The following is a 27,681-nucleotide window of genomic DNA, read 5'->3' as shown; positions in this document are numbered from 1 at the left end:
TGATGTATTTCTTAGATACTACTGCCTGCTTGTTTGCCTGCACATACTTAGGAACAGTCAATGCAAAACATTAGTCAGACAAAGGAATATATTATTTTATTTGCACATAAGTTAATTACAGGTATGTCATTAGGTGAAATAATATTCTCCTAGAAATAACTACTAACTCGTCTATAGTACAGTATATATTATCAATATTAATAACTAGCACAACAATTACAACTAGCTCTACATGTTTCTGTTGCACGCGTGAATATAAAAATCAGTTTGCTCTCGTTAAAGAGTTGTGTATGTATTCACAAGAAATAAATTACATTAAGTTGCATTATACTTGAATGTAATGCTTAATGCTTATACTCGATATATAAAAGAGACGTGTCTCGTTAAAGCAAAGGGTGATAGTAAATAGATCTCTAAGCACTTAATTTACATAGATTTAAAGATTACCTTGAATATTTCCTTGTATTTATTATTATATGCGTTAAAAAAAAAGAACCGCATCCAAAGTTTATAAGCTTAATATAAAAAGAAAATACTGCAAATGGTATAATCAGATATATAAAGGGTGGGTAAATGTTACACGTGAAATTGAATTAAATGCTACGTTGCGCGAGCACATTTCATGGAGGAAGAAGAAATGTTGCTGTTCGCTTTAATAAATAGACATGAATAAAACATACAACTGAGAAGTTCCGGTTAAGAATTCAAGATTATCATGTATTTACAATTATCAAAATTTCAATGCATTTTAATTCCGTTTGAATCCGAATGTTTATACGTTAATACGTTAATAGAGTAAAGAGTAATGTAATATCTTATCATTAGTTTGAAATTTCAAGGGAACTAAACCTGATTTGAATTCATCAAGTTGGTCCAATACTGAAATGCTCAGCATAATATTAATATTGATAACGTCGATAACTGTAATTTCGAAAACCGTTAATACATAATTACATCGTAGAGTTGCTATTTATTTGTTGATTATTTGCAGGAGAATTAGAAAAATAGAGACAAGATTTATAAAATGTGAGTTTCTTACCTGTTTCATAGTAAGCAAAGGACTCGAATCAGGAATGGAGGATAATTTTGAAAGTACTTTTTCATACCATTTTGATGCAAAGCAGACCTTTTCAACTCTCCGTACATGTATGTATGTATGCATGCGTGTATGTATGCTACTCTTACAAAGCAAGATTACTATACACGTAGCTTAAGATAACTTGGTATAACTAGGAGGTGAGAACTTTTTCCGTAAGAATTTCAAGATGTACAGCGGCATACAAGAAATCAAAGTAATCAGCAACACTTTCCACAAAAAGTCTGTAGTCCTAATGAACTCGGCATCTGGGGATTAGAAGGCAGAAATAACTGGTCAGTTCCTTTTTGGACACGCTCACTACTTCAGAATACATACACGAATATATACGTACCGAAGTAGTCTTTGAGAACGATCAGAGATAACAAGTACAGCGCCAACGAGAAAACCTCTGCGAGCAACATAATATGGTGCCATGTTCTGATCGTTAGGGCTACCATAATTAATTCCGTCAAAATCAGCGCTGTGAAACTGATTGCCACTATATGAATGAATTCATCTTCAAACATTATAAGCGCGCCATACATTATTACACCACCTGGAACACGTACGTATCATCCAAACGATTAACATATGTATTCCCGAAGCGAATAACACCGCGCAAACTTTCCACTCACTTACCTTGGTATATGCTTATTAAAATCCACATGAAAAATGTCTTGTAAGACAACGATCGCCCTTTACTTAGCTCTTTATAAAGCTCTGGATAAGTGAGTGCGATTTTTCCGGACACATCCTTGTCCAGTACCAACGAAAATACAGGAAACATGGTGTATATCGTTCCGTAACTGCAAAATAGTTATTTTCATTATCGACATTCTTTTGTAAAAATTCAATGTTACGTTTCTACTCTTCTCCACGATCATAATCTGACCGCGAATCGTCCGATCTCTTACCCGACCATCAAAAATCCCTGATACAAGGATACCGAGGACAAATAAAACACCGCAGAAAAGACCGCTTGCATCGTTGAAATAATTAAACCACGGTGAATGACGAACTGACTTAAAGCAGCGGAACGTTTGTAACTCCTTCGGCCGTGGACTAACAAAAGATTAGCCAAATGACTAAATTGAGAAATGGAGAAATCTGCAGCCAAAGAGGCTTGTCTTCCTTCGAGGCCTTCAAGACCTATGCCTACAAAGCAATACAAAGCAATGTACGTAAAAGGTGATTTTTTTCTAAGAAAATCCAATTCAGTTCGATACAAGTAGTACGACGAGGAGAATACTTACCAGCATCCGCTGCTTGTATCATAGATACATCGTTACCACCATCTCCAACAGCCGCGGTCCTTTTTCCCGTATGTCTTTGAATAAGACTGACTACTTCCGCTTTTTGCGTTGGCGAACATCGACAGCAAACTACAGCCGGTGAGCCACACGCTAGTTCCAAGAATTCTTGTTCGTAGTATTGCAAACACACCTCCAGAGAATCACCGCTGATAACTAAGGCACAGTCTTGCTTTTTACGAAATGTGTTCAACTCCAAATGCGCATCCGTACGGGTCACCACAGATTTGAAAACGTGTAGACCCTGCGTTCGCGAGACTAGACGCGACGATTTTGCTATACAAGTTGCCGTTTCTAATTTATCCCCCGTCAGCATCCAAATCTGGAGTATAGGAAAACTGAAGAAATGCAATCGCAAAACGACAGAGTACAACGAAACGGGATATGTAGCCCAAGCGCGCTCACCTTAATACCAGCGTTCCTCAACAGTTCCAATGTAGGCCTTACTCTATCTTGTAATCTATCTTCAACGCCGGTTACACACAATAACTCCATTTCCCTTTCTAGGCTTTCGATAACTGCGGCAATTCTTGACACTCGATCGCTCACGCTCAGTCTCGCTGCATTGTATCTGAAACGGATATGACCAAGTATGAATGTAGTAGGAGCGTAGAGATGTTCGAACGATTTGCTGCGTACCTCACTTCAAAGTCCAGATACTGTTCTTCCGTCAAATTCTTCTTCGCGACGACCAGCGTTCTTAAACCTTCTCGAGCCATGTTACCGCACTCTTCCTCCAACCAATCATTATACTGTACTATTCCGGACATAACTACATCCGCTCCTTTCAGGTAAAATACTATCTCAGAATTAGATTCCTCTTTCACTATTATCCCCATTCTTTTCGTCTCTGATGTAAATGGGAATATTTGCAGAATCGTATAGTTCAAAATTTTGCCGTTCGGTGCTTTCAGCTGCATAAAGTTCAGGTCACGTTTCACCAAAGCCAATCCCATTTCTTCCGTCCATTTAACCAATGCTACTTCATCCGGGCTGGATGCCTGATAATTGCGTTTCTGCTCCGGCAAATAGTAGTGTTGATCCGCTTCCGTTTGACTGGAGCAAGAATAACGTGATTAAGTATATATTAGGGTGGCTCTTATTTACTCTTGGTAAACTTTTTTTTCAAGATTTTCTTCGAGGCACCCTCCAGAATAGTTCCAAATAATAAAAAAAAATCTGTGTAAAGTTTAAGCCCGATCGGATAACGGGAAAAGGTGCCCCTTCAAAGTTTGAGGGAAAGTTTTTGTTTTTAGTTTTTCGGACTTGTTTCGAAAACCGTTTGTTACAAGAGAAAAAGTAATACAACATAAAAGATGCTCTTTATCCGGATCTACAACTTTTGTTTGACATATTTTTTTATTTAATCAATAACTTGGAGGATATTATGGAAAATCGACTTCGCGAGCTGTTAAATAATGATTTAAATGTTTAAGGGCCCAGGGCACTCTTTCCCGTTATCCGATCGAGCTCACACTTTACACTGAAAATTCAAAAGTCGAAAATAAGAGCCACCCTAGTAGGTATGTATGTATGTACTATGTGCTAAGCGTTACGCAGCTATGGTCGCAAAGTTCGTAAATATTACCTTTGAATCGAACCAGAATCGCCGGTTTCTCCTGTTTCCACGCTAATCGTGTCCAAGTTAGGGGACTTGTTATTCACTTCATCGTAAACCGGCGTTACGTTATGACATAACGCTAAAGCGTGCACCGCATCGTATATTCTAGTGCTCTCGGATCTTCTTACTTTCCCGCTGTGTACGGATGTCGATGGTTTCACCGGCGAATTGTCGGTGGAGGAATAACAAGTTTTCAGCACAGCCATTACTTCGTCAAACGTTTCTTGGCCGTAGGATATCATGCCCAAGTGTAACTTTTTGAAGACCATTTTATTCTGCGTCAACGTCCCGGTTTTGTCACTTAGCAAATACGAGATACGTCCAAGTTCTTCCGGAATAGTGGTAGTTCTTACGACTGTTCCAGCAATTTCTTTATCTCTCTGTATGCACCATGCATAAAATGCTTTGCCCATATCCAAGTTTACTCTTAAACTGATCGGGATTATATAAGAGAATAATAAAACGAAACGGAACATATAGCGGTACCATGGCCCGTTAAACCCTTTTAAGGACATCATTACCAGCGCAAGTCCAATCACGGCGCAAAACAGAACCTAAAGTTGATGGATGTTATTACAGTAGTAGTTTCAATCAGATCGTTTTCACAAGTCGTAGAATACCTTTGTCAATTGATTTATTTCTTGATCCAATAAGCCAACTTTCGACCGTGGCGCAGAATGATTCATCAGAGATCTGGTTTCTTGTCCCGTGTACACGACAACACCAAGTGCCGAACCGGACGCAACGGCTGTGTTCGCCCATAGTGTGTTATCCACGCCTAAACTTTCCTCGCTACTGTATCCGTCGTACTGCGAGCAATTAATACCATAGGATAAATTACGTTGCATTAGCTGTAACTTTTGGCGGCAAGGTACGACGCTTTTCTCAACTCACTCTCATAAACGTTCCAATAAAGCTGTGAATATCTTTCTGAGGCTTTTCAATGTATATGCTCGCTTTTATATCAAACAATTGGGAATTGGTTTCCAGTTTTTGCGTAGCGGGTACAGCTAGTCGTAGCTTCCAATCCGTCTCGCCATCTAATTGATCTGTTCTCACAAAACAGGCCCCCGATTTTTCAGTAGTTCGTAGTAAAACCAAATCAGCTGGTACTCTTTGGCCCTTTTCTACGATTACCTTAGAACAAAGAAAGGAAGATAGTGATGCTGCAGCGCTTTTTGTCAACCTACATATATCTTTCAATGTTTTCGACTGGATTGCTTACCAAATCACCCACTCGTAACTTGGAGCTCGGCACTAGTTCCGGCGTATCGAAGCCTTTCACTAATCTATAGTATTTCTGGGCATTAACTTCCTTGTCTCTTTTGTATCGTCTGAAATCATCGACCGCTTCTCGGAAAATTGTAACAGTTAAGACGAAACATAATGGTCCCCAGTATGTGTATAAATATCCTATTCGTATGTCCGGTATGAACTGAGAGATAGCCATAAGCAGAAAGTACAAATTCAAGAAAAACTTGAACTGTTGGAATAGGACCTAGGACACAGGGAGATAAATGTTAATCTTCTTGTTTCGTGTTGCGTGCGGCAGGCTAGCGCCAAGCACAGAAGCTTACCATGGGCAAGAACGTGACAACATTGTATTTCTGATTTCGTATGACATTAGTGGGAAACTTTTCGTGCATCACCTGGCCAATGTGAATAACTCTAGCTCTTAATTCCCGTTCCCTACAACATCTCCTCCACATCCAGGTACAACACCTGCAAAAGTCAAGTAGGAAATGACCGAGATAGTAAGAAGCAAAGTGTGTCTGTACAATGACTGACTTGTAGCTATTTCTCATTTAATATGTCGCGAACGTTATCGAAGTAGAGAAATATAAAAAGTGAAGAGATATCGAGAATTCGAGATAGGGAAGAAATTTCACGATACTTGTTGAGAAACTTGGTGAAAATTCGGCTGATTATCATAAACACAGTATTAATAAGCAGTAATCTAATTGATTTTTTTCGGTGGATCAAAATTTTTTTCAGCTGCAGCAAAATGTACGTCACCTTGTCCACGAGTTGTCATTTCGTGGCTTAGATATTAACGGGATATCTTCTTTCGATAGCCTTATAACATTGCTCTGCGTCTCCATTTAGATGTTTCTTTGTTACAAATCATATAAAGAACCACTATTATTTAGCTCGTCGTTAAGAAAGACCGTTTACAGTCTAAAAAATACTTTTTGACGTTCAACACGACAACACGACTCTGTCGTGACCAGTCGTGACATCATAATATCCACGAAGTACGCACTTACAAGACGAATTCGCTCGCTTATCATTTACCGCTTACCACATCAATCAAATTACCTACACGTTTTACGATACCTATTTTACTTATGGCAGAACAATTGCAAAGTTTCCACGAATCCCGAAATTTTGCGCAAAAATAAATAGGATTCACTACTTACTCGTACATACTTTTAGAAGCGAACAATTGCTGTTCGTTAACTGTCTTCTACTTTTTACGAACAATGACTTTCGCGAAAGAATATTTAAACTCATTCTTCGTACACTTATGAATGTTATCAGAATGGGAATATATAAGTAGTAATGCTAAATAGAACATAGTACACGGAATTTGCATTTTACCACACGTATCGCAAAAATTAAGTATCTAATGGTATAATTTTGGTCGAGTCCTGTTGCGTGTCCTCGCCCTAGCGGTGTTTAGCGTAAGTTCCTGAGACGGGAAGTTTGAACCATTGAATCCTATCTAGTTAGAATAGAGCTCAATGGTTTGAACTAAACAAATTAAATGTTTTAGAAAAGAGTTAAGGGTGATTTGAGATTTGTCTCCGCCTCCTTCTTAGGCGCTTCAAAAACATTGTAGAGATTAAAAAAAAGGAAAATACGAAGAAATTTGTTTCTCCTCCTGGCAATTCGTCGTCTCCCTTGTAATAGTCCAGACGTGTCATAATAAATTAAGAATTCATATCCATTAAACTATCTTGTTCCTTTCAAAACCAGTTCCGAATCATTTAACGTTACAATTTAGATTCAATATATTAAGTTTATTGAGTTTGAGTTATTAATTACAAGATCTTTAGTTGATTTAAATAAACGCGTTTCGCGAGCAGAACCCCTTAGGGCTCCGCGGGCATCGAATCACGCTGAAATTTCCACAAGGCACTAGATTTTCCGAGATTCTCCAAGCAGCCGCGCAACAGCACATAAATATATAAAAATCCACCCAGCGACAATACTGACAATAAATCTAATTCTTCGGAAATGTTCAATATGTATATTTTTAAAACTGTTAACAAGTTTTTCAACATAAGATTAAAGTTTCATTTGTTTGATTGGAGGAATTGTTTATGCGTGTCGACGAATGTTAAGATTTGCGCGATAATTGCAATGGCACGAGTTCCCAGTTCTCACTATTCGTCATGTTGGCTACCATTGTAGTCAGTACATAGTTGTGCGTCGTCGCGAATGGTTGATCAAATGTATGATTGCTTGCTTTTGACTGTTGGCTCACGCAACGGCTCATCTGCGAATACGTATGCGACTGAAAGACACTTACCCGCAAAGAAAGTTCCGGAAGAATATGGAACAATCGTTAATTCGTCGCCTTCTTGAAGTTAGAAGTCGAATGCTGTCTTCGGAGGGTTGAAGAAGATAGTCGGTTTCCTCGTCCATTTCAAAATCCCGCTCATCCGAGCTCAAACGCAATGGCATCTCTTCTAACCGCATATTTCCGACGAGTCACTCGGTAAATTTTCTGTTTCATTTACCACGGGTACACGTCTATTATTTCTATATTTATAATATATACTAAACTATTCTGCCACGGGTACATGTATGTATTCCTTCCAATAACACAACTTACAATTACCATAGATGTTTGTCCTTTTTCTCGTTACGATATATTATACGTGTCACGTGATAGCAAACCGTAACACTATCTAAATGCACCATACTCATAAATGGCTATGTAGTGCGTATGTAGATGTGATTTTCCATCGCGCATCGCAGCCAATCGAATATCGAATAACGAATCGGATCAGATTATTTCTAATTAAATCGATTCGCGATTTTATGTATAACTGACAGAAAGTCTGCATCTGTCTATTAATTTCTCAACTGTAGAATTTGAAATCACACTATAAATTAAAGTTCTGTCGAACGGTGCAACCTTTCTGCTCGTCAGTTCGTTTAGATTTTTAGAAAATGCGTGTATACGTGAATAATATCGGGTCTTTCCACGTACGTACGTGTATGCATCGCGAGATGCTTTTCAACCGATGGTAACAAGAGAATTCGCTACTAAGCCTTCCAATCATTTCAACTCGAGACAAGAATAAACAGGAATCTCTCCTAATTCTGATCGATCTTCCAACTAAACATTAATCAGCGTACGATCAGCACGATACCCTCCTCGAACTTAGTATGTTACGTGGTTACGAATGTTACGATACACGCTGCCACACGCGGCCATATTGATCGTTTGACAATCACGTGGTTTTGTGGTTGTTGTCGTCCGGGTCGGTAGGTCGGTACGCATGCTTATAAATCCTTACGTTTGTCACAAAAACTTTCGTTTATTTGCCTCGCCACTTCTTGCCACTTCTCGAATCTCGATAGTCGACATACTCGGCACTACTCGGTATAATTAGTACGCTACTCTAGTACGATTTCATAAGATAACCCCAACAATTTAATCGCATCTCTGAGATGCTCGTCTTGATGCGGTGTACTGGCGAGCAAATCATGGAACAGCCGTATGCAGGTTTCCCTTTCAGTTTCTTCCATAAAGCAGACCGTCAAGTCGAATCTGTTGCATTTACTCAAAATACTTAAGATTTCGATCACAGACTCGTTATCATCTCCAAATGCAACAGTCTCGAAACAGACATTTATTAGCTCGGCAAACAACACCGAAGGAATCTCGACGGGAAAAATTTTCTCCCGTAGGTCGTTTCTGAAAGAATGTACGGACCCATGAATGTCTTGTCTGATATCTTCATTTGTTTAGACAAGTTTCCCGAATTTATCCTAAGTCGTACCTCAGACTTTTCAGATAATTAAATTTCTCTCTGTGCCCTGTGGTTGTCTTCCAGACCCGCAGAAATTGGTCGTCGAGTGGTTTGTCTTCCAAGATACTTCTGCTCTGGTCGAGTGTCATTTTTGTATCTGAATTATCGTTATTGGCAACAGGATTCCAAGATCCTTCCGCTTTAGATGTAATATCGACGCGTTGCAACGGTTTCAAGTGTGCAGCATTCACCTAGTAATAGAGTTAGTTTAACTTAAATTGCTTTCTCGGCCAATGAGAAAGCTTAGTGGGACCGAATGCATCATTACCATCTGTCTAAAGTCTTCGTACGTAGGCACATTTTGTTCGACAGCTCTAAGCTTCGCATCATTTTGTAGTTTGTACATCTCATCTGCTCTAAGCGCTTCTCGAAGTTCCTGTTCCAAACTTTTGTAATCTATAGGTGATGTTAATTTACTCATTTGACGCACACTTTCAAGATAACTGTTTCAAAGAGCTGATACTTGGAAGCTGGAAACATGCAAGCTTACTCTACAGGCTCTACTCTTACTCTATTTACTAAATAGTAAATGGTTACTAATTGGAACAATCTGTTGCTGGGGTTACCACATAACGCATCACTTAGAGCATATAAACATGGAGGGAGCATGCAATGAGCGAAAATATGGACGGATATACATTGGGGAGACCCTCTCTTTTTCTAACATCAAAAGAAAAACACTGCCACCCCTGGTGCTAGAAAGAGATAAGGTGTCCCTCATGTATATTTTTCTCTTTTCTCCGCCATCTACATTTTCACCCATTGCATGCTGCCTCCTCTACGTTTTTATGTGTTTATGTTGGAGCTGCGATAAACGATCAGAGCAAGGATAAGAGCGAGATGACTATATAGATAACCAACAATAAAAGCGTCGAGAAAGAAATATTTCTCTTCGCTATTATCGCAGCTGCAACATAAACGTACCCTAAGACGCATCATGGTAGGAGTCTGGCAGTATTAACTTTCATCGATCTAACCATGTAGGTTTGCGATGTACCATCGAGAAAGGGTTCTTGAAATAATTCAAACACAATTTTTTTTGGGGGGTCGTAAATTTCTTACGTTTTCTTACAAGGGTGGGGGGAGGTGAGAGCCTGGTAGCGTCTTATGTAATATTTTTTAACCTAATTTTCAATAAATACAAATTCCATTATAAGTATTAATATTCCAGCAAAGTAGTTTTAGTTTAAATTTCCCGAAACCGAGTTAAATGAATGATATAAACATTTAAAAGAATTTGAATAACTGAAAAAATTCAATGTAAAAAATATTACGTAAGCAGGGGGATGCAATATCAAAGCATACGAATTCTTATACTGGGGGAGGGAGGGAGTAAAAAATCGCTAAAATTACCCTTACGTAATTTAAGGACGGCTCCTTTGTCAAATTTATTATGCCGAGCGAAGGAAAAAATATTCGTTATAAAAGAAGATTATCTTGAGGTGTTATAGGCTTTTCCATTGCCATTTTCATCTGTCGTTTCTTGAATAATCTGTCATGAGTTCTCTTCATTTCTAAAATCTCTTTCATTTCTTCCTTATCCTCTTCCTAAAAACATACGTTTCATTCTGTAAGATGGTAAAATCATCAGAATGCGGTGATTGGGTATATTTTTAACCGACTTCAAAAAGGAAGGGGTTCTAGATTCAACCCGTATGTATTTTTTTTATGTTTTTCTCCGCAACTCCTCAGCATATGAACCGATTTTGATAATTTTTTTTTTATTCGAAAGAGGGCGCGGGCCCCATTCTACAATATTGGCCCAATATTTTGCCACTTCTGGTTAATAATAAAGACTATTTTATTAAAAAAATTAAAACCGACTTCAAAAAAATAAAAATGCACTAAAAAGTAAAAAATAATTTTTTCCCTTATTTAATCTACGACTCTCATAATTTTTAAGTCGGCGATGAGACGGCGAATTAAAAAATGAGAGTCGTAGATTGAATAAGGGATTAAATTATTTTTTACTTTTTAGTGCATTTTCATTATTTTAAAGTCGGTTTTAGTTTTTTCTCTTTAATTCTTTTACCGATTGACTCAAACGGAGCACCAACGCTCTGCGACCGTCGGACATTGGTTGCGAATAGTCCATCAACTTTTTCAGTCTCTCCGCCGGGCTTACGCCTCTTTCTACCACCAACACTATGCGTGCCCACTGTAACGGAAATTCCAATATAAGAATTACATACATAAGTTTACTAATGGTTTATATTGTTTAGAAAAAGTTGGAGATAGAGAGGGTCATACTTGTCTCTGCCACTCGTTCCTAGTTTCCGCGATTTTCTGATACGTATTCCCCATCATAGCGATCAACATGTTCACGAGCAAAATCGCGACGATGGCCATGTATACAACGAACAAGAACTACAACAGGGTAGCTTGGTCAACTTTATCCTAAGCGTCGCGTCGTTTCAGCAGGTTGACAGGCAAAGCTAGGGAAGTTAAAGAAACCTTAGCTTCCATCTCGTGTTGGGTTCTTTCAAACGCACCATAGTAGTCCCCGAAGTTCGTCATACTCATTAGGAACATCGCCATGATACTTTCCATCGGCGATGGCATTGGATTGCTAATCGAATCATCAACACCTTCCGGTGTATTGGGATTGTCGAAAGATAGAAATATAATGTAATAGGCTGGAAGACGTAAGAGCAGAGATGAGCCGCGAGTAAGGAAAGGTGAGAGGTGATAGAGTATCGCGTAGGCAGGGAATGCTACAAATGCTACGATACCGTGGAATTCCTGAAAGATAAATTACGTAAGATTTGGAACGTGCTGGTGCATTATTCAGTTGGGTAAAATGTTGGCGCGGTGCCTCGGTCAGCGGCGCGACCGTTCGTAGTAGAAGAGCCTCCAACTTCCAGTGCAGTAATGTGTGTCAATGTCGCGATCTCTCCGATCCAACGAAACAGACGGAGACGAAACAGATTAAGTAATGACGCAAAGCTGTGCGTATGTACGTATCGCCTCATCAACGCGACGACGCGGACGCGGACGCTGCAAATCAATTACTCGAGCATTCACGACGATACAGCGATCATTAAGGGGAGGTTCGCGTCTGAATACCAATTTCTTTTTTATTTCATTTTTCGAATGTTCAACCTCTTAGGAATATGTGTTTAAAAGGATTTGTTGAAATCCGTAAAATTTCCGAAGTTATAGGGATTTGTTTTCTCGAAACAGTGTTCTCAAAATCGGTGGGATCTGTATCTCCAAAAGTTATCCGATTCGACTGAAACTATTTTTATTTTGAAGAATATACTTCTGGCTAGGGGAAACCAGAAAAAAATACCAAGAAATTGAAAATTTATAATTTTTAAAGGCGTTGAAAGGGCGAAAAATATAGGGAAAAAGTGATTTCAAATTTCAAGTGTCGTTATTTTCTAAAAAAAGGTTATTTTGTATTTTGCTTTGGTTTTCCCCTAGCCAGAAGTATATTCTTCAAAATAAAAAAAAGTTTCGGTCGAATCGGATAATAACTTTTGGAGATACAGAATCCACCAATTTGGATGAATTTTTTGACGCCTTGACTTTAACGACTCCCCAGTGCCGTCTGCAATGATTAAATATAAAACAAAAAATATATTTCTATAGTCTAAGACATCCTTAATACAATGCAAAAAGTCCCATTAAATTATATATAGTAGTTTTCCTTTAATTAATTCCTAAAGATCACCTATTTTTATGGGCTCTAGACCGGAACCTCCCCTGAAGCAGGATCGGCTGTTATATTATCCTACTAAATACATTGCTAAATGCTCTAACGGTGACGTTCGGTCGTCCGACCGGTCTTCACCCACGGTCGATCCCGAATTTATTTTTATTCGCGATCAAAAATAAGGTGCGATATATCTGTTAACGCGTGCCAAATGTTTGCGGGCCGACCGCGGCATGCGGCACTTTGAAAACTCTGACGCGAGAATCGACTGCTAGGAAGCAGGAGGGAGAAAAACGGAGTCAAAGGAGATATCTGTGTCCGATTTACCCTGAGAGAATCCCATCACGAACACTGAGTAGATAGAAACGAAACGCAGTAGATCGCCCATTATCATTCTGTATATCATTACGACGAAAGGGCCCACCGTCTTGAAGCCTCTGCAGAAGAACAAGAAATACGGCGCGGTGGTTAGCATCACGACGACCGCTAGCATGTCTTCAACTTCATCCGCGCAGGTCAGTCTCAGGAACGGAAATGATAGCAATATGCAACAGGAGAAGAGGAACATTACTCGCGACGGAGCCGTCATCTAGAAATAATTTCTGCCGATTAAATATCAGCTAATTAGGAGACGGACATGTGGCGTCACAGCGGGTAGGATCGATTTCAGACAATATCACCGTGTCGCGTCGTCTTACTAGATTTTCGATGAACATGTTAAGGCCTAGGAACCTAGCCTCCCGCAGTGCTGCAAAGATGTAGAGGATTGCCGCAATTTCCATCAACAGCTCTGCGGTTAATCGGATCTTTGTCTCTACCGTACTCAGTTCCATCAATCTGCACTGTTCGGTGAGGTTGCTCCACCTGATTTTAAACCAACAGCTGAGCTGCGCTGAGCTGAGCTGAGTTGAGCTGAGCTGAGCTGAGCTGAGCTGAGCTGAGCTGAGCTGCGTTGAGCTGAACTGAGCTGAGCTGAGCTGCGCTGAGCTGAGCTGAGCTGCGCTGAGCTACGCTGAGCTGAACTGAGCTGAGCTGCGCTGAGCTGAGCTGAGTTGAGCTGAGCTGAGCTGAGCTGAGCTGAGCTGAGCTGCGCTGAGCTGAGCTGAGCTGCGCTGAGCTACGCTGAGCTGAGCTGAGCTGAGCTGAGCTGAGCTGAGCTGAGCTGAGCTGAGCTGAGCTGCGCTGAGCTGCGCTGAGCTGAGCTGAGTTGAGCTGAGCTGAACTGAGCTGAGTTAATATAATATAATATAATACCAGTCGTTCCGATTACTGCTACTATCTATCGACAATTTGGTCCTCAGAAGATAACTCTCGTTCATCGTGCTCTTAAGATAATCCTTTGTCGTATCATTTCTACGGTACAAGTGTTTCATTGACCCATGTGCCAGCTGCTGCGAATAGCTGGCATCTTTGTTTTCGTCCACGATCCCGCCAGTGTCGATCGGCAGAGTATTCTTCAAGGTAGACATCAGGTCCGAGACGATGTCGAGTTTGAGTTTCATGAGAGAATCCGGTGTTACGTTGAAGGAGGGCCGTATATTCGAGATCAAGCTGTCGGCGACGATTCTCTCGACAAACTCGGAGAGGCTGGAATTCTGCAAGGTGAAGTTGGAAAGAGGATCCGGGGTGTGCGTCGTTGGCGACTCGGTGGACGAGAGTGCACGGACGGTGGGCTCCGAAGGTCCTGGTCGAAGGGTAAAGCTGATGAGCGACAGCACGAAATAAAAGCAGAAGAGAAAGAATTGACGGTAAAACCGAGATTTAACGAAGGTGTTCCACTTGGCGTTTAACAGATCGATCAGAATACCGTCCATCAGTTCCAAGTGTTCGTCCTTTTCCTAAAACGCAACGGGGACGATGTAGATAGGTAGGTACCTACAGTGAGTAACGAAAATATTCCAACACTTTTTAACATCGCATAACTTTTTTAAAATTAACCCAAACGACTTGAGTTTTTTTTAAACTAGAAGGATTAGTTCGCTAAGTGACGTGTTTCGTCGTTTTGAAAAAAATGCACTTGGTCGGAATACCAAAAAATAAAATAGTAAAGGTCGTTGTTTAAACTGTTTTTTTTTGTGAGCCTGTAATGAAAATTCAAAAAACCCGTTTGTAGATTTAAGTAAGCTGTACACATACCTAAAATTTCATCAAAATCCATTATCGCTGCTCTGAGCTATAAACGCTTAAAGGTCGCGGAATAAGGTCGAAAATCTTGAAATTCCCGAAATCAGCGATCCTCGAAAAAAGTTGAAAAACGACCTTTACTATTTTCTTCGCTATTCCGACCAGCTGCATTTTTTTTTCGATATGACGAATCGCGTCACTTAGCAAACTAATCCTTCTAGCTTAAAAATAAACTCAAGTCGTTTTGATTAATTTTAAAAAAGTTATGCGACTTTAAAAAGTCTCCGAATATTTTCGTTACTCACTGTAGGTAGATAGGAAGTGGTAATAAAGAGAAGGCACGAATGGCTTCGCCTTTTACTTACGCCGAAGACCACCAGATTCAAGGCGGAATTGTGGCTGATGCTTCCCGTGTTAACGTCGATAGTGTCGACAAGCGAGAGTGGATAAGCCGCGCAAGTAATGCTGCCGATCTGCCAGTAGATTTCTCTCTCGATATTCAAAATGTGGAAAAACATCTCGATCCTGGCTAATTTGGCCGACAACGTTAATGGCGTCAGGTGTTGGGCATTCCTGATGGACACCGAAGCACCGACTTCGTACGCCATGTCAAATGTCGTCTTGCATAGCAAAGGAGTTCGTGTTTGATTCCCAACCAACGATCAAACGATCGCAAATGCTTACCAGCTTCTCGTAGATCACCAACAGATGTAGAACGGTATTGCCGTTCGTGTCCTGTTTGTCGGGGTCTGCACCCCTCGCCAGCACCAGTCTGTAACATTCTTCCTGGCCCAGACACGCTGCGAAGCTCAAAGGATACTCGCCCCAATAAACGTACCTGTAGAGTGTTTGAATGCTGGAGTCGCGATTACACCTGACACCTGACCAGAGCGTCATTACCCGTCGTAATTGGTTTCGGGAGCCACGCACACCCACTCGTGATCCAAGCTGTCCGATCTCGATGCTTTTTGATCCTCCGGGCACATAAAGTTGCCCACGCATCTCTCGTGAACGTCCGCGCCGCTATCCAACAGCAACTTCACTAACGCTGGATCCTCGTTTACGACCGCGATGTGCAACGCGCTCTCGCCTGAACCGCAGAAACAAAGAAAGATAACGCAAGGATATACACTGTACTGTGTACAGTAGGGTGACTATTATTTGCTCTTGGTCACATTTTTTTCAATATTCTCTTCCTGGTACCCTCCAGAATAGTTCCAAATAATAATAAAAAAAGTTTGAGCCTGATCGCATAACGGGAAAAGGTGCCTCCGGATCCTTGAATATTTAAATGATTATTTAACAGCTTGCGAAGTTGATTTTATATAATATGTATCTCTCAAGTTATTAATTACGTAACAAAATATGTCAAACGAAAGTTGTAGATCCAGACAAGGAGCATCTTTTATATTGTGTTACTTTTTTCGTGCGACAGAGAATTTTCGAAAAAAGTCCGAAAAACTAAAAATATTAATTTTTAATTTTTATAATTTTGAAAGTTTAATTCCTTCTCAAATATTTTTTATTTATACAGGCAACACAAAATTGTAACATTTATTTTTTAGGACTATTTTTTTTTTTTCGCATATCTCGGTATACGCCCCCTCCCTTAACTGTTTAAAAAAATAGACCTCGAAAATAAAAGTGACAATTTTTTTTTCGTCTTCATAAATACAAAGTGTTCGAGAAGGGTTTAAACTTTCAAAATTTTAGACCACGACTAATGCAAAAGTTTAGGCCAATCGATACAGCGGTTTCCGAAATATCTTGCTCACCGATTTCAACACAGCTTCCACGAGAATGGCTGTTATTCGTTCATTACTTAATGTTTTTCTATAACAAAATAACTGAGAGTCGCTGCACATATGTACTTTTAAAATAAGCGAATAGTTGTAAAAAAATATACACTAGATATTCCACAAAAAATTCCGGAAAATTGCGTTCTTCTTCGAAAGCTGACTACTTAGGCATAACCCCTTAAATGTTCAAGAGCCTAGGGGCGCCATTTCCCGTTATCCGATCGGAGTCAAACTGTACACAGATTTTCTTTTATTATTTGGAACTATTCTGGGGGGTGGCGCGAAGAAAATTCGAAAAGTTGAAGATACGAGCCACCCTAGTGAACAGTCGCCTCGCTAACCGTAATACTCGTCACTGATGTAGATATCGTTGATGAGCTTCGGATAGAAACGTAACAAACGTTTGGCCAGGTCGATGTGAATAGCAGTCGCGTGCAGCATGCACAAGTGTAAAATCGTTTCTCCGACCGCGCCTCTCTCGCCCAAGCTCCAGCAAACCAATCTGTACTTGCTCTTATCTGCTCGTGCCCATCGAATAAAAAACGAAGCGATTAGAAACTTGTCCCCGCATCTTCCGAACGGTTTCTACCTATTTTCGTCTCATCGTCGACATCCTCGCTGCCCATGTCCTTGTCTATGTCGTAATCGGCCGGATTCTCCATAGCTCGCAATGGTGGAAGCTGCAAAAATCCAGTCAAGTCTTACCAAGTACATACTATGTACTGCTATGCAGGAGAGACCAGGGCTAGCTGACTAACAAGATTAGTTGACTAATTCCCTTTAATTGTTGTGTTATAAATTATGCTGCGATTCGCGATATTGAAGCGTATGGATGACCAGCTTGCCGCTTAAGGGGGAAGCCCTATTTAGGACGCTAGAAGTAAGGTGATCCTTGGGAATTTTTTTCTAAGACACTGCTGAGCGGATCTTTTCCAAACTTTCAGGGTATTTTAGTTCGCATTCAAACAGTAAAAATTAATTTTTTCGTTACAAAGTGTTCGGTAGAAATGGAGATATGAACACGTTCGTTAGGACTCGCGCGCCGGAGTTGCAAATTTGCGATTGTAATGGTGGCCCCAATTCTTCCCTGAAATAAAAAAACCAAGGATTTTCTTATTTCTAGTACAATTACATTGTCGATGAACCTAACAAACGGGAAGAAAGTTAAAAGTTGGCAAATTGGTGGGACTTGAAAGAAAAAGTTACGATTCTGCTCCAAGATATTTCGTACTATTTATGAAAAAGGACTTCTTCGATTCAATTTATTTATCAAAGTCATAGGTCCATCGACAATGTAATTATACTAGAAATAAGAAAAACCTCGGTTTTTTTTATTTCAGGGAAGAATTTGTAGCGAAAAAATTAATTTTTATTGTTTGAATGTGAACGAAAATACCCTGAAAGTTTGGAAAGGATCCGCTTGACAGTTTCTTAGAAAAAAATTCCCAAGAATCACCTTATTTCTAGCGTCCTAAATACAATTAAAGGGAATTAGTCAACTAATCTTGTTAGTCAACTAGCCCCGGTCTCCCCTACCTATCGGACGAGATCCGGCACTTTTATATTTACCATTTTGTGCTTCGGTCGATCTTTGTTTCGCAGCAAAACCAACTTATCGATCGGAATCCATTTACCTTTCCCATTGTTATACAAATAGGGCTCTACCTTTGTTCGGAGAGCGTGATCCAGTTCGGCGTACTGTTTAGTTTGCGTCGCTCTTTTCATCATGTCCACCAATAAACCGCCTCCTGTTCCAGAATACCAAGCAAAACGTTACACAAGTAGGTATGGGCCAACAGCACCGGGGGAAAGTTGACAAACTGTTCGTGTCGCCTCTTTTCTTGCGCCTCTCGAAATTTTGGAGTAAAGAGGAGGATTCGATGGCAATCTCTACTCAAGACTTTGTCGGCTATCCTAGCTATGGCACCTATCCCCTTGCGGATGAGCCTGGGTAACTTTACCTTTCATGTCCACTAATTTGTATAGCACAATGGACGAAGCGTCCGTCTGTTTCTTCACTCCGCTAGATACGTTGCTCTCCGTATTGCCCATGCTGTCGCGAACCGTGCGTCGATACTTTTAAGCAGCCTCGAGCAGAAGACAAGTACTGCTGCTGGAAATCTCAGGCTCAACGTTTTCGTTGCCATAGACTCGTAGAGCATCGCTTAGCTATCGATCACGCAAATAGGTACACTAAGCGCCGAGATACTTACTCATTGCGTTGCACGGAAACTCCGACCACGAAATCTCCAGATAAGCTGATAACTTTTCGGCAAAAAGATTCGACCGCTCCGACGTTTGATTATTCTGCAACGGATGTCCTGTGGTACTCCGATGGTTACCTACCTATCTTGAAACTTAAACCCTACTCAAAGATAAGGAACTATATTTATGAACACGCTTCCGTAAAGAGCAGAGAAGCATAAGGAAGGACCTAGGACGCACGAACGAATCCTTATCCTGTCTTTGACTGCTTAAATTGATTAAAATAAGCGCGCACTGACAAGGGGAGGACAATGTAAATTATTAAAAATTTCATAGTGGCCGTGGGGTTTTAGTGGGTAAAAATTCCACACTACCCTGGCGCCCGCGGGAGATTCAATTCTGGAAACGTCGGGGTGCCTTTTGAAGATATCTTTCCACGTTAAAAAAAATTATAAATTATTTTTTGTATACACATTTTTATATATTTTTTTTTTAACCTGGGGAAATCTTCAAAAGGCATCCCGACTCCTCTAGAGGGGAATCCCCCGGGGCGCCAGGTAGTGTGGGATTTTTGCCGACTGAAACACCACGGCCACTATGAAACTTTTAATAATTTAAATGTAAATATCTCTATTATTAAGACCTATTGGCTAAAACGCTCGGACACCTATTTACTTATTTTCGACATAGATCCATCGTACCAAGGCTCATCAAAATCCATGTGTATCACATGGTGACCTCCCCTTGTGAGCCAAAAAAAGGGTGGCGGGAAAAAAAAGAACCAGGTTGGAAGGCCCCGGAGGGATTCGAACCCTCGATCTCCTGTTTACTAGACAGGCGCTTTAACCAACTAAGCCACGGCGCCTACTTGCTGACAATTTTTTAACATCAATATATAAACCTCCACAGTATAATCATTATATATGAAATATTATAAGAGATGTGAAAGTTTATTTAAAGTATCAGTAAGGAGGTGAATGGTATTTGAAACAAATAAAAGTTGCCACGTAAGACTATTCTTTCTTACACACGCGTTGTTAGCAATAACTTATCACCGTTCATACAACTCGTCGACGAATTTACATAAAACATAATAAACTTAGAGAAGAGGATCTAAATCTGCCCGATTAAGCAAGAAGTCATAAGTTTTAAAAATTCAGTTGAAGCGTGGCTCGTTGGTCTAGGGGTATGATTCTCGCTTAGGGTGCGAGAGGTCCCGGGTTCAAATCCCGGACGAGCCCAACTTTCTTTTTTCTATTTTTATTATTTTTTTACATTCCTTTATTTACCCGGAATACGAAATTGCACGCAGGCATTTGTTGAATTTGTTGTTGCAGGAGAATCGCGGCGCGGCGCGTGTGTTACGTGAAGCTCGATCATCGGTTGAATCAGAGACCTCTGCATATCCGAGGGATGACGTATCGCGACGGAAGAAGTCGCAAGGAGATCCGGTAAGTGGGCGAGAGGAAAGAAACACGACCGGCACTCTGGTCACCGTCACGATCCTTCGAACCGAATCGCGATGAACCACTGCACGCTGCACGCTGGCGCGTTTAGCTCGCGCTTACCTAGCGCGTCCGCGGGCCAGTTAGGCTCACGCTTTCGAGCCGCCAGCACCGGCTTATTCTTTTCTAATCCTTGCCGACCGCCAAAACTCACCGCGACTCACAATTCCGCCCGAAACGCTCCCCAACATTTCGTCAAGCATCCATCCTCCCCTTTCGTACATCCCCATCTCTTTCGTCGACGGAATCCCACCTTACGCGATCTTTCCTCGACCGTCTTCGTTTCTCCGTTTCAGTTACAATCGGCAGTCTCCCTCGCGGCTCCTATCCTCCAATCTCCATCGCATCCCGGCAAGAATTTCGGGAGAACTCTTCGCCACCGCGAACCTACGAAGTACCTACGTACCTACGTAGATGGTAACCGACACCAGCTGCAGGAGCTAGCCCTTCGCTTGGAACCCAGGAGACCCGGATACCACCCCTGACCACGAGTAAGTGATAGTTGCGCATTGAAACTTTTGCCCGGTTCCACGATACATCCGTGCCTTCGTAATTCGTCCGTGAATGCCTCGGCAGCTCCAATGCGCTGTCTCTGCTACGGGAATTAATGGAAATATGCTGTGGTTGTTTGTTTCGGAAATGCAGACCTACAGAGGTATCTGGTACCGCGAAGCGTTCTTTAGGCGCCGCAATCTCTTTCGAGTTTGAAATTTCATACCGGCGATATGCTCTGCATTCCTGTCCAAGATAATAGTCGCTTAAAACAGCGCGCAAGAAACCATCGTCTCGAGGAAGGACGAACACAGTCTCGTCACAGTTTTTCCTGTTGTTGCTAAGTACATACCTATTACATTCGGAGATGATGCGTCAGTCTATTCTTTACCTTGAATCGCGCCCGATAAACAAGCGCGGTGGAGGGGAAAGCGCGCGTCGCGTGCGATTACCGATCGCGAGGAACAGTTAAGAAATTTGGAAAGCTAGATAGGTAGCAGGTTGCGGCGGAAGATTGCTCGAAGTTGAAATAGGGGGGAGCTGCGCCGATCCACATAGACCCGGGGACACGTACCACGGACCCTGTTGTACGGACACGCGTGCAAATCGCCGCCAAACGATTCGGATGGGAATCCATAACGCTGTAAGGGCGTTTGGAATTTGGGGCAACGGGCGCATACGCTTTAATATGACGTTCTCGTTATTTTTAGCGCGAACAATTTGAAAGGTCGCGTATAAGTATTGGCGCGCCACGCGGCGCCGTCAGATAAACAGATTGAAAGAAAGAGGAAAACAGAAGAACGGCGGGGAGTTAAAGGTGTTTGAAGGAGAGATTTGAAAACGCGAGCTGTAAACATGTGGCGCTTGCTGGGAATCTCAAACAAACTTGACGCCTACGATCACAGTTCTTTTAGAATCGGTGGAATCGGTTTTAATGGTTTACCCGCGTGGATCGCGCAACTTGACCCGAATATAACGACGAATTCGTGCTCGGCGTAACAACGAAGGAGGAGGACGCAACGCACAGTGGTAAAAATCGGCCGATCTCTTTCTCTCTGTCAGCGGTAGCTTCTCGTTTGTTAAACGATCTTATCGAAAGGGGCGGCTACGTTTTAGAATTTAGCGGCACGGCGCACAGTGGTCTGATTCGCCAAAGAGCTGGCCAAAATGCAATTTTCAAAGTATAAAACAGCGTTTGAAAAATTAAAATACAGTAGGGTAGATGTCCCATTTACTGTCAGTGTCCCTGTTACTGCCACTTCATTTATTTCACTTTAAAAAAAGAACGTAACGTATGAAGAATAGACGTATAAAGAATGTACTATAATAATAAGAAGAACAGGCCCAAATTTATGATAAATTCTTTTTTACACTATTCTTTATACGTTGCGTGTTTATTAAGTAAAATAAATGAAGTGGCAGTAATAGAGACGCTGGCAGTAATTGGGACATTTACCCTAATCAGTTATTATTATACAAATCTTCAAAGTGGGCTTAATTTCTTGGTCCTTAATGTCTTGATATTTCTATCATTTTTTACGTATCACATAAAGTTTCGTTGAAGGAATTCATTTGTGAAATTTTTTACCATTAAAATATGTGTTACAAACATTAAATTTGTATAGCAGCAGTCGAAAATATTTGTACGTTTACCCGTGTATTTCCTTTCCCAGTATATAGTACATCTTAGTCATCCCTTAATAAAGAACGAGGAAAAAATTAATGTTATACGCTTTTTCATATTTTGGCCAGCTTTTTGGCGAATTAGACTACTGTGCGACGCGGCGCGTGTCTGCTGGTCGGTGTACTTAAGCCGTTCGGTACATATGTAATTGCATCGAACGCTGCGAATAGATCGTTGAACGGGATGGAATCTGGAAGAAACTGGAACCGTAGGAAATTCTGCTTTGTACCCGATGGACCGACTCCTCGCGCGGGCTATAAAAATAAGCGGGGTCGGAATATCGGGGAGGGTATCTATTCGGTGGCTGGTTTTCTCCGTCTTTTTGCTCGGCCGTTTGTTTGATCGATAAACGAAATCTCTCGGTTCTCGTACGTTGAACACCCACTTAAAAATATACGACGCCGTTAGCCTCTTTCTTTAACCTCTCCCCGACGTTTGAGTCATTTTTAAAACAGCCCCAATCGCATACGCACACGCAGTGCTATAATTATAGGTATTACAGGTATACTTCAGAATTTTCCAGACTGCTTTTCGCGTCAACAGTTTAATACTCTGTTCGAAGTAGAGGCGGGCTATGGCTGTGATCCTTGCGGACCCCGCGAACCGCGACCCACGATCCTTCGCTGATACGTTTAGTAAGGTAATTGGAATTTTAATGATCAGGAGACGAGCCAGCTGTCGCAGACGTTGACGCAAACTTTGATATCCCGCGTTATGTCATCGCGTTCATCGATGCTGACTCGTAAGCAATCTCCCCACCGATTCGATTCGAGCGTAAGATGTGGGTATAAGGTCGGGTGGTTTCGAACCGCAACGCACGAAATAGGTAGGGAAGACCGGGGCTGGTTGTCGCGAGGGGTAGGTTGACTAATTGTTAAGGTGAGTAAATATTTTTTCATAAAGATTTTACTTTTTCTCGTTCTATGTAGTTACGATAGAATAAATGTTAAGGGACTATTTTGAAGTTTGTTTATGAGACGATCTATTGACGTAGTATTTTTGTATATACATAAACAATTGAAGATTATATAGATTGTTGAAGTCAAAATGATCGGTCGAGGCTGGTTGAGTAATAACGTTAATGAGGTTTAAATTGTTATTTTGTTATTCAGAAAGCGATTTTTATTTTTTGTTTAAATCTCGCTATGTTATGAATACATTATAATTTATGTTTAAGTTGAAATTTTTTCAGTTTATTATTAAAATATGAAGGAAAGATAATTAATATTATACATTATTAATATATTTTTTGTTTAGATCTCGCTATGTTATAAATACATTATAATTTATGTTTAAGTTGAAATTTTTTTCAGTTTATTATTAAAACATGAAGGAAAGCTAATTAGTATTATACAATGGAACAACTTTTGTGACCTTGTGTTCTGTATTACCACTGAGATAAGCTGCTAATAACATTTTTTTAACTGATTGTGCCTGTAGTCAACCTACCCCACACTATAAATCTACCAACCCCGATCATGGGGCTGGTTAACCAGCATGGAAGGTGTTAGAAAAACATTAAAATACCTTAATTGTTGTCACATCAAGTCAACTTTAATAATTTAATCAGATAGCCAAATGTATGCCCTATCAAATATACTAACCGGTTCAATGATATCTCGTCGACATAATTTATTAAAAATCAAACACTGAAAATCTGACCTACCAGCCCCGGCCTCCCCTACTTGAATTGAAAAGACGCCGGACGTAATGGTTCGTCCAACGGTCCGCTCTAATCGTGCGAAGAACAATCGAATCGATAGCGGGGCCCATCTTGATGGTAGCCGACAAATTTTAATTATCGCACAGTTCTCCACTGAGAGCATTCATTGAGCAATTCCATCTATGACATCACACGTACGTCACGTTCGAAGTAATCGAGACTACTATACGCATTCTTATCTATACATATACCTGCCTATCTGATTAGGATATGCGGTATCTACACTGTGCGCTGAGCGTCGGGAGCGTATCGGCGCGGAGTGGCGCAGCGCCTGGCCCCTTACCCTCCGTGTCTCATTCAAAGAAACTTGTATCATCCCTATCCATCGCGCAGCCAGACGCGTCTTATAATTAACGTGGAGAAAATATCAGCCTTTTTGTTAGCGAGACGCGTGTAGGTAGTTGCGCGAACGCAATCATACCGCGCGGTTGCGGCGTCGCCGTAGCCGTCGCCGTCGCTCGCTTTATCCCTAATGAAACGAAACGGGTCAAGAACGGGTCGGTTGTTCCTTGGTTCGTATGTGTATGCTAACTTATTAAACTCGAGCCGCCGCAATTCGTTACGCGAGACGCATTAGTCTCCGCAGCAAATGGCAAAGTGATTTCTGGCTGGACCATAAAACTGCCCGGCCTGATCAACGTTAGACGCGATCGCGACGCGACGATTGGATCTTGTTGGCTCGCTTCGGACGTGGAACGCTTCTGTACCAGGTCCTAAATCTCAGCTGCCAGATTCTTCGATCAACCTTGAAGACGTTGGATCTCGAAATTACGCAGCTGGGCGTTACCAAGATCCGGGTTGGTCGGGTTCAAAAAGCCAAGTAGTCCAGACGCGTTCCAGTCTGGTGAATTCCATTAATATTATAATGGGCCGGATGACAAGCGTGCATAGAGTCCTGATCGAGCGCCGTCGCCTTGATACGCATACACGGATCCGTAGCAGAATGCCAAGCATCCGCATCCGCATCCGAGTCCGTGTCGCGTGCCCGTCCCTTCTCCGCGGGCATCTCGTCGACGCGCGTTCGCGTCGCATCGTCTACGAGAGATTTGAAATCTCGAGCGCGTTGCGCAACAGCTAAGACACCGTGCCATGGTCAGCGCGGTCTACTTCCTTCAGCTTGTTTCGGGGAACCTTGCGTGATAATTTACGCGCCTGAGGTTTCACAAGGAACAGAGGGACGCGCGGCTCTCTGCTCCGCTCTCAAGCGGCTCCAAACGAGACGCGATGACTCCTCTCCGCGAACTTGCGCCCGCGCAAACTTGGCAGGCTTGTCGCAGAGCAGTGCCAGCTCTGTATCGAGATCGAGTGCACCTCGGCGAGGGCTGAATAAATCGTGACGAGAGCTGAGCAGAGTTACGCGATCGGGCTCCTGTTATCGAGCTGATTCGGTGATCTCTAATAAAATCCATTGCAGAATCAAACTCCTGAACGATGCGGCCGTGGGCATGCCTGGCGACCGTCCTCCTCCTCCTGATTCCACTGCTGTCCACCGTGAAGGGTGTCCCCGACTTTTCGGGACTACCGGCCGGCCCCTACTGCGCCGCAAGGTACTTACCACGCGAATGCTGTCTGGGACGCCGGGACGAGTGCAGCGCACCGATCCTCACCACCACCTGCTATTGCGACGATTTCTGCGACCGACCTGGAGAGGAGGACTGTTGCCCGGATTACTGGAGCCACTGCAGAGGAATCGAGCCCAACGTCACCGACGCTCCTCCAGAATTAAGACGTTCGTAGCTCGACCAGACACCATTCAGCAATCAGCGAAACCGCATAATCGATCCTACGATTCTACCTTTCAGAATGCTTCTTCCAAGGGAAGTACTACTACCACGGGCAAACCTTTAAACTCAACTGCAACACGTGGTATACACCCTTTTCTACTTCCCACCGTTTGCGCCGCAGGTTACGCGGGAAGATTCACGTTCGCATGCTTCCAGCAAATGCTCCGCGGTGGAGAGAGTCGCCAAAGTTCTTTGCGACCAGAATCGATGCCTCCAGGAGCCGGAGCTGATAGAGGAGATCAACGTGTTGAGTCCCTCTTTGGGCTGGAGGGCAAGAAATTACTCGGACTTTCAGGGTAGAACGCTGAAGGAGGGAGTGCAACTCCGTCTGGGCACATTGAATCCGTCGCGATCGGTAAGGGCAATAATTTTTACGCATCTACTCGCATACGCGTCCATGTGTGATACGCAGGTACTTACGTGTCTGTTCGCGTACCTAATGCATTCGTTGACGGTACCAAGGTCTACAAAATGAACTCTGTACGACGAAACTACGACTTGGAGTCGCTGCCACGAGAATTCGACGCGAGAACTCGTTGGCCTCGGGATATCTCGGGCATCGAGGATCAAGGATGGTGCGGCGCGTCCTGGGCAATATCGACAGCGCGCGTCGCCTCCGACAGATTCTCAATCATGAGTAAAGGCCTGGAGAATGTCGCTCTGAGCGCTCAGCACCTGCTCTCCTGCAACAACAGGGGCCAGCAAGGCTGCAGCGGCGGCTACTTGGACAGAGCATGGATGTTTATGAGGAAATTCGGGTAAACTTCACGGGGCCTAGATTTGGACCGCAGTCGACCAGCAGATAAACCCGCGTTCGTGCTTTCAGCCTGGTCGACGAATCCTGCTATCCATGGATGGGCAGCAACGGCCACTGCAAGCTTCGAAAGAGGACCGACCTGGAGAGCGCCGGATGTTCTGCCCCACTGAATCCGCTTCGAACGGAACTGTACAAGGTCGGGCCGGCTTACCGATTGGGTAACGAGACCGACATCATGCAAGAGATCCTCGCGTCGGGTCCTGTCCAAGGTAACACCCTAACCCGGACATAAACCTTGGCCCATCTTCAGATTACGTATATTCCGTTATCGCTCGTGTTCCCAGCCACCATGAGAGTCTATCAAGACTTCTTCTCATACGAGTCCGGAGTGTACAGGCACTCCGATATCGCGGAGCGTTACGATTCCGGTTACCATTCGGTAAGGATAATCGGTTGGGGAGAAGAACCATCGTCTCATCGTGCACCGCCGCTTAAGTACTGGGTAATCGTCTACCTATGCCTATTCATTCTTCTCGATCACTGTCCACTTTTCATCACCTTACTCCCAAACTTTTGCAGCTGGTCGTGAACTCCTGGGGGCGCCAATGGGGCGAGGACGGTCTCTTCCGAATTCAAAAAGGCACGAACGAGTGCGACATCGAGGCGTTCGTATTGGGTGTGTGGGCGAAAACCGTCTAGAAAAACCAATTCCGACGGTCATCGTTTACCGAGAAACTTCTACCACGGACAGCAGTACATTTATCGAATCTCCGTCGAGAACCGTCGAGAACCGTCTAACCGGTCTCAACTATAGTAATATACTATAGTTCGTACGCAGGATCACGTACAGTTCAGTATTCCTGAATACTCGTGTACGATTAAGAACGTGCCGC

At 42.4% G+C, this 27,681-nt stretch overlaps 4 protein-coding genes and 2 non-coding genes across 11 annotated transcripts; 2 read left to right on the top strand and 4 right to left on the bottom strand.

The window, feature by feature from the left end:
- Positions 1 to 74: 74 nt before the first annotated feature.
- On the bottom strand, positions 75 to 7,714 carry LOC143371436 (putative phospholipid-transporting ATPase IIB). 4 transcript variants are annotated; one of them, XR_013086021.1, is made up of 14 exons: positions 7,545 to 7,703; positions 5,587 to 5,731; positions 5,235 to 5,507; positions 4,904 to 5,146; positions 4,630 to 4,818; positions 3,977 to 4,563; positions 3,028 to 3,444; positions 2,794 to 2,959; positions 2,332 to 2,710; positions 1,993 to 2,233; positions 1,718 to 1,884; positions 1,431 to 1,634; positions 1,040 to 1,344; positions 75 to 921 (listed from the first exon to the last, which is right to left on the bottom strand). XR_013086021.1 is itself a non-coding variant. In XM_076816603.1 (13 exons), the coding sequence occupies exons 1-13, from the start codon at positions 7,712 to 7,714 to the stop codon at positions 1,211 to 1,213; spliced, it is 3,315 nt and encodes a 1,104-aa protein (XP_076672718.1). In that variant the 3' UTR covers positions 75 to 1,210. The 4 variants fall into 4 exon arrangements, 3 of the variants coding, with proteins under 3 accessions (XP_076672718.1, XP_076672720.1, XP_076672719.1); XM_076816603.1 differs by having other exon boundaries at positions 75 to 1,344; positions 7,545 to 7,714; XM_076816605.1 differs by lacking the exon at positions 7,545 to 7,703 and adding an exon at positions 6,430 to 6,453 and having other exon boundaries at positions 75 to 1,344.
- On the top strand, positions 7,598 to 27,523 carry LOC143371453 (putative peptidase C1-like protein F26E4.3). Of its 2 annotated transcripts, none has more exons than XM_076816642.1 (8): positions 7,598 to 7,733; positions 25,662 to 25,976; positions 26,050 to 26,113; positions 26,188 to 26,386; positions 26,494 to 26,789; positions 26,858 to 27,057; positions 27,133 to 27,290; positions 27,368 to 27,523. In XM_076816642.1, the coding sequence occupies exons 2-8, from the start codon at positions 25,679 to 25,681 to the stop codon at positions 27,485 to 27,487; spliced, it is 1,335 nt and encodes a 444-aa protein (XP_076672757.1). In that variant the 5' UTR covers positions 7,598 to 7,733; positions 25,662 to 25,678; the 3' UTR covers positions 27,488 to 27,523. The 2 variants fall into 2 exon arrangements, with proteins under 2 accessions (XP_076672757.1, XP_076672755.1); XM_076816640.1 differs by lacking the exon at positions 7,598 to 7,733 and adding an exon at positions 20,409 to 20,839.
- On the bottom strand, positions 8,554 to 9,631 carry LOC143371471 (dynein axonemal assembly factor 19). The gene is made up of 3 exons (XM_076816675.1): positions 9,326 to 9,631; positions 9,028 to 9,248; positions 8,554 to 8,942 (listed from the first exon to the last, which is right to left on the bottom strand). The coding sequence occupies exons 1-3, from the start codon at positions 9,476 to 9,478 to the stop codon at positions 8,642 to 8,644; spliced, it is 675 nt and encodes a 224-aa protein (XP_076672790.1). The 5' UTR covers positions 9,479 to 9,631; the 3' UTR covers positions 8,554 to 8,641.
- On the bottom strand, positions 10,442 to 18,819 carry Nan (transient receptor potential cation channel subfamily V member nanchung). Of its 2 annotated transcripts, none has more exons than XM_076816689.1 (14): positions 18,600 to 18,819; positions 18,208 to 18,386; positions 17,228 to 17,318; positions 16,980 to 17,156; positions 15,740 to 15,929; positions 15,524 to 15,677; positions 15,205 to 15,459; positions 13,970 to 14,553; positions 13,414 to 13,579; positions 13,043 to 13,304; positions 11,512 to 11,693; positions 11,308 to 11,424; positions 11,090 to 11,215; positions 10,442 to 10,605 (listed from the first exon to the last, which is right to left on the bottom strand). In XM_076816689.1, exons 1-14 carry the CDS (start codon positions 18,688 to 18,690, stop codon positions 10,477 to 10,479), a joined length of 2,703 nt encoding a protein of 900 aa, XP_076672804.1. In that variant the 5' UTR covers positions 18,691 to 18,819; the 3' UTR covers positions 10,442 to 10,476. The 2 variants fall into 2 exon arrangements, with proteins under 2 accessions (XP_076672804.1, XP_076672805.1); XM_076816690.1 differs by having other exon boundaries at positions 13,414 to 13,677; positions 14,140 to 14,553.
- Trnat-agu (transfer RNA threonine (anticodon AGU)) lies at positions 19,635 to 19,708 on the bottom strand. Its single transcript has one exon. It is a non-coding gene; the product is annotated as a tRNA-Thr (tRNA).
- Positions 20,013 to 20,084, top strand: Trnap-agg (transfer RNA proline (anticodon AGG)). The gene has a single exon. It is a non-coding gene; the product is annotated as a tRNA-Pro (tRNA).
- Positions 27,524 to 27,681: the final 158 nt, after the last annotated feature.

This window comes from Andrena cerasifolii, chromosome 7 (genome assembly GCF_050908995.1).
Source record: "Andrena cerasifolii isolate SP2316 chromosome 7, iyAndCera1_principal, whole genome shotgun sequence".
Taxonomy (NCBI): Eukaryota; Metazoa; Arthropoda; class Insecta; order Hymenoptera; family Andrenidae; genus Andrena; species Andrena cerasifolii.
This window is presented reverse-complemented; position numbering and strand designations above follow the sequence as displayed.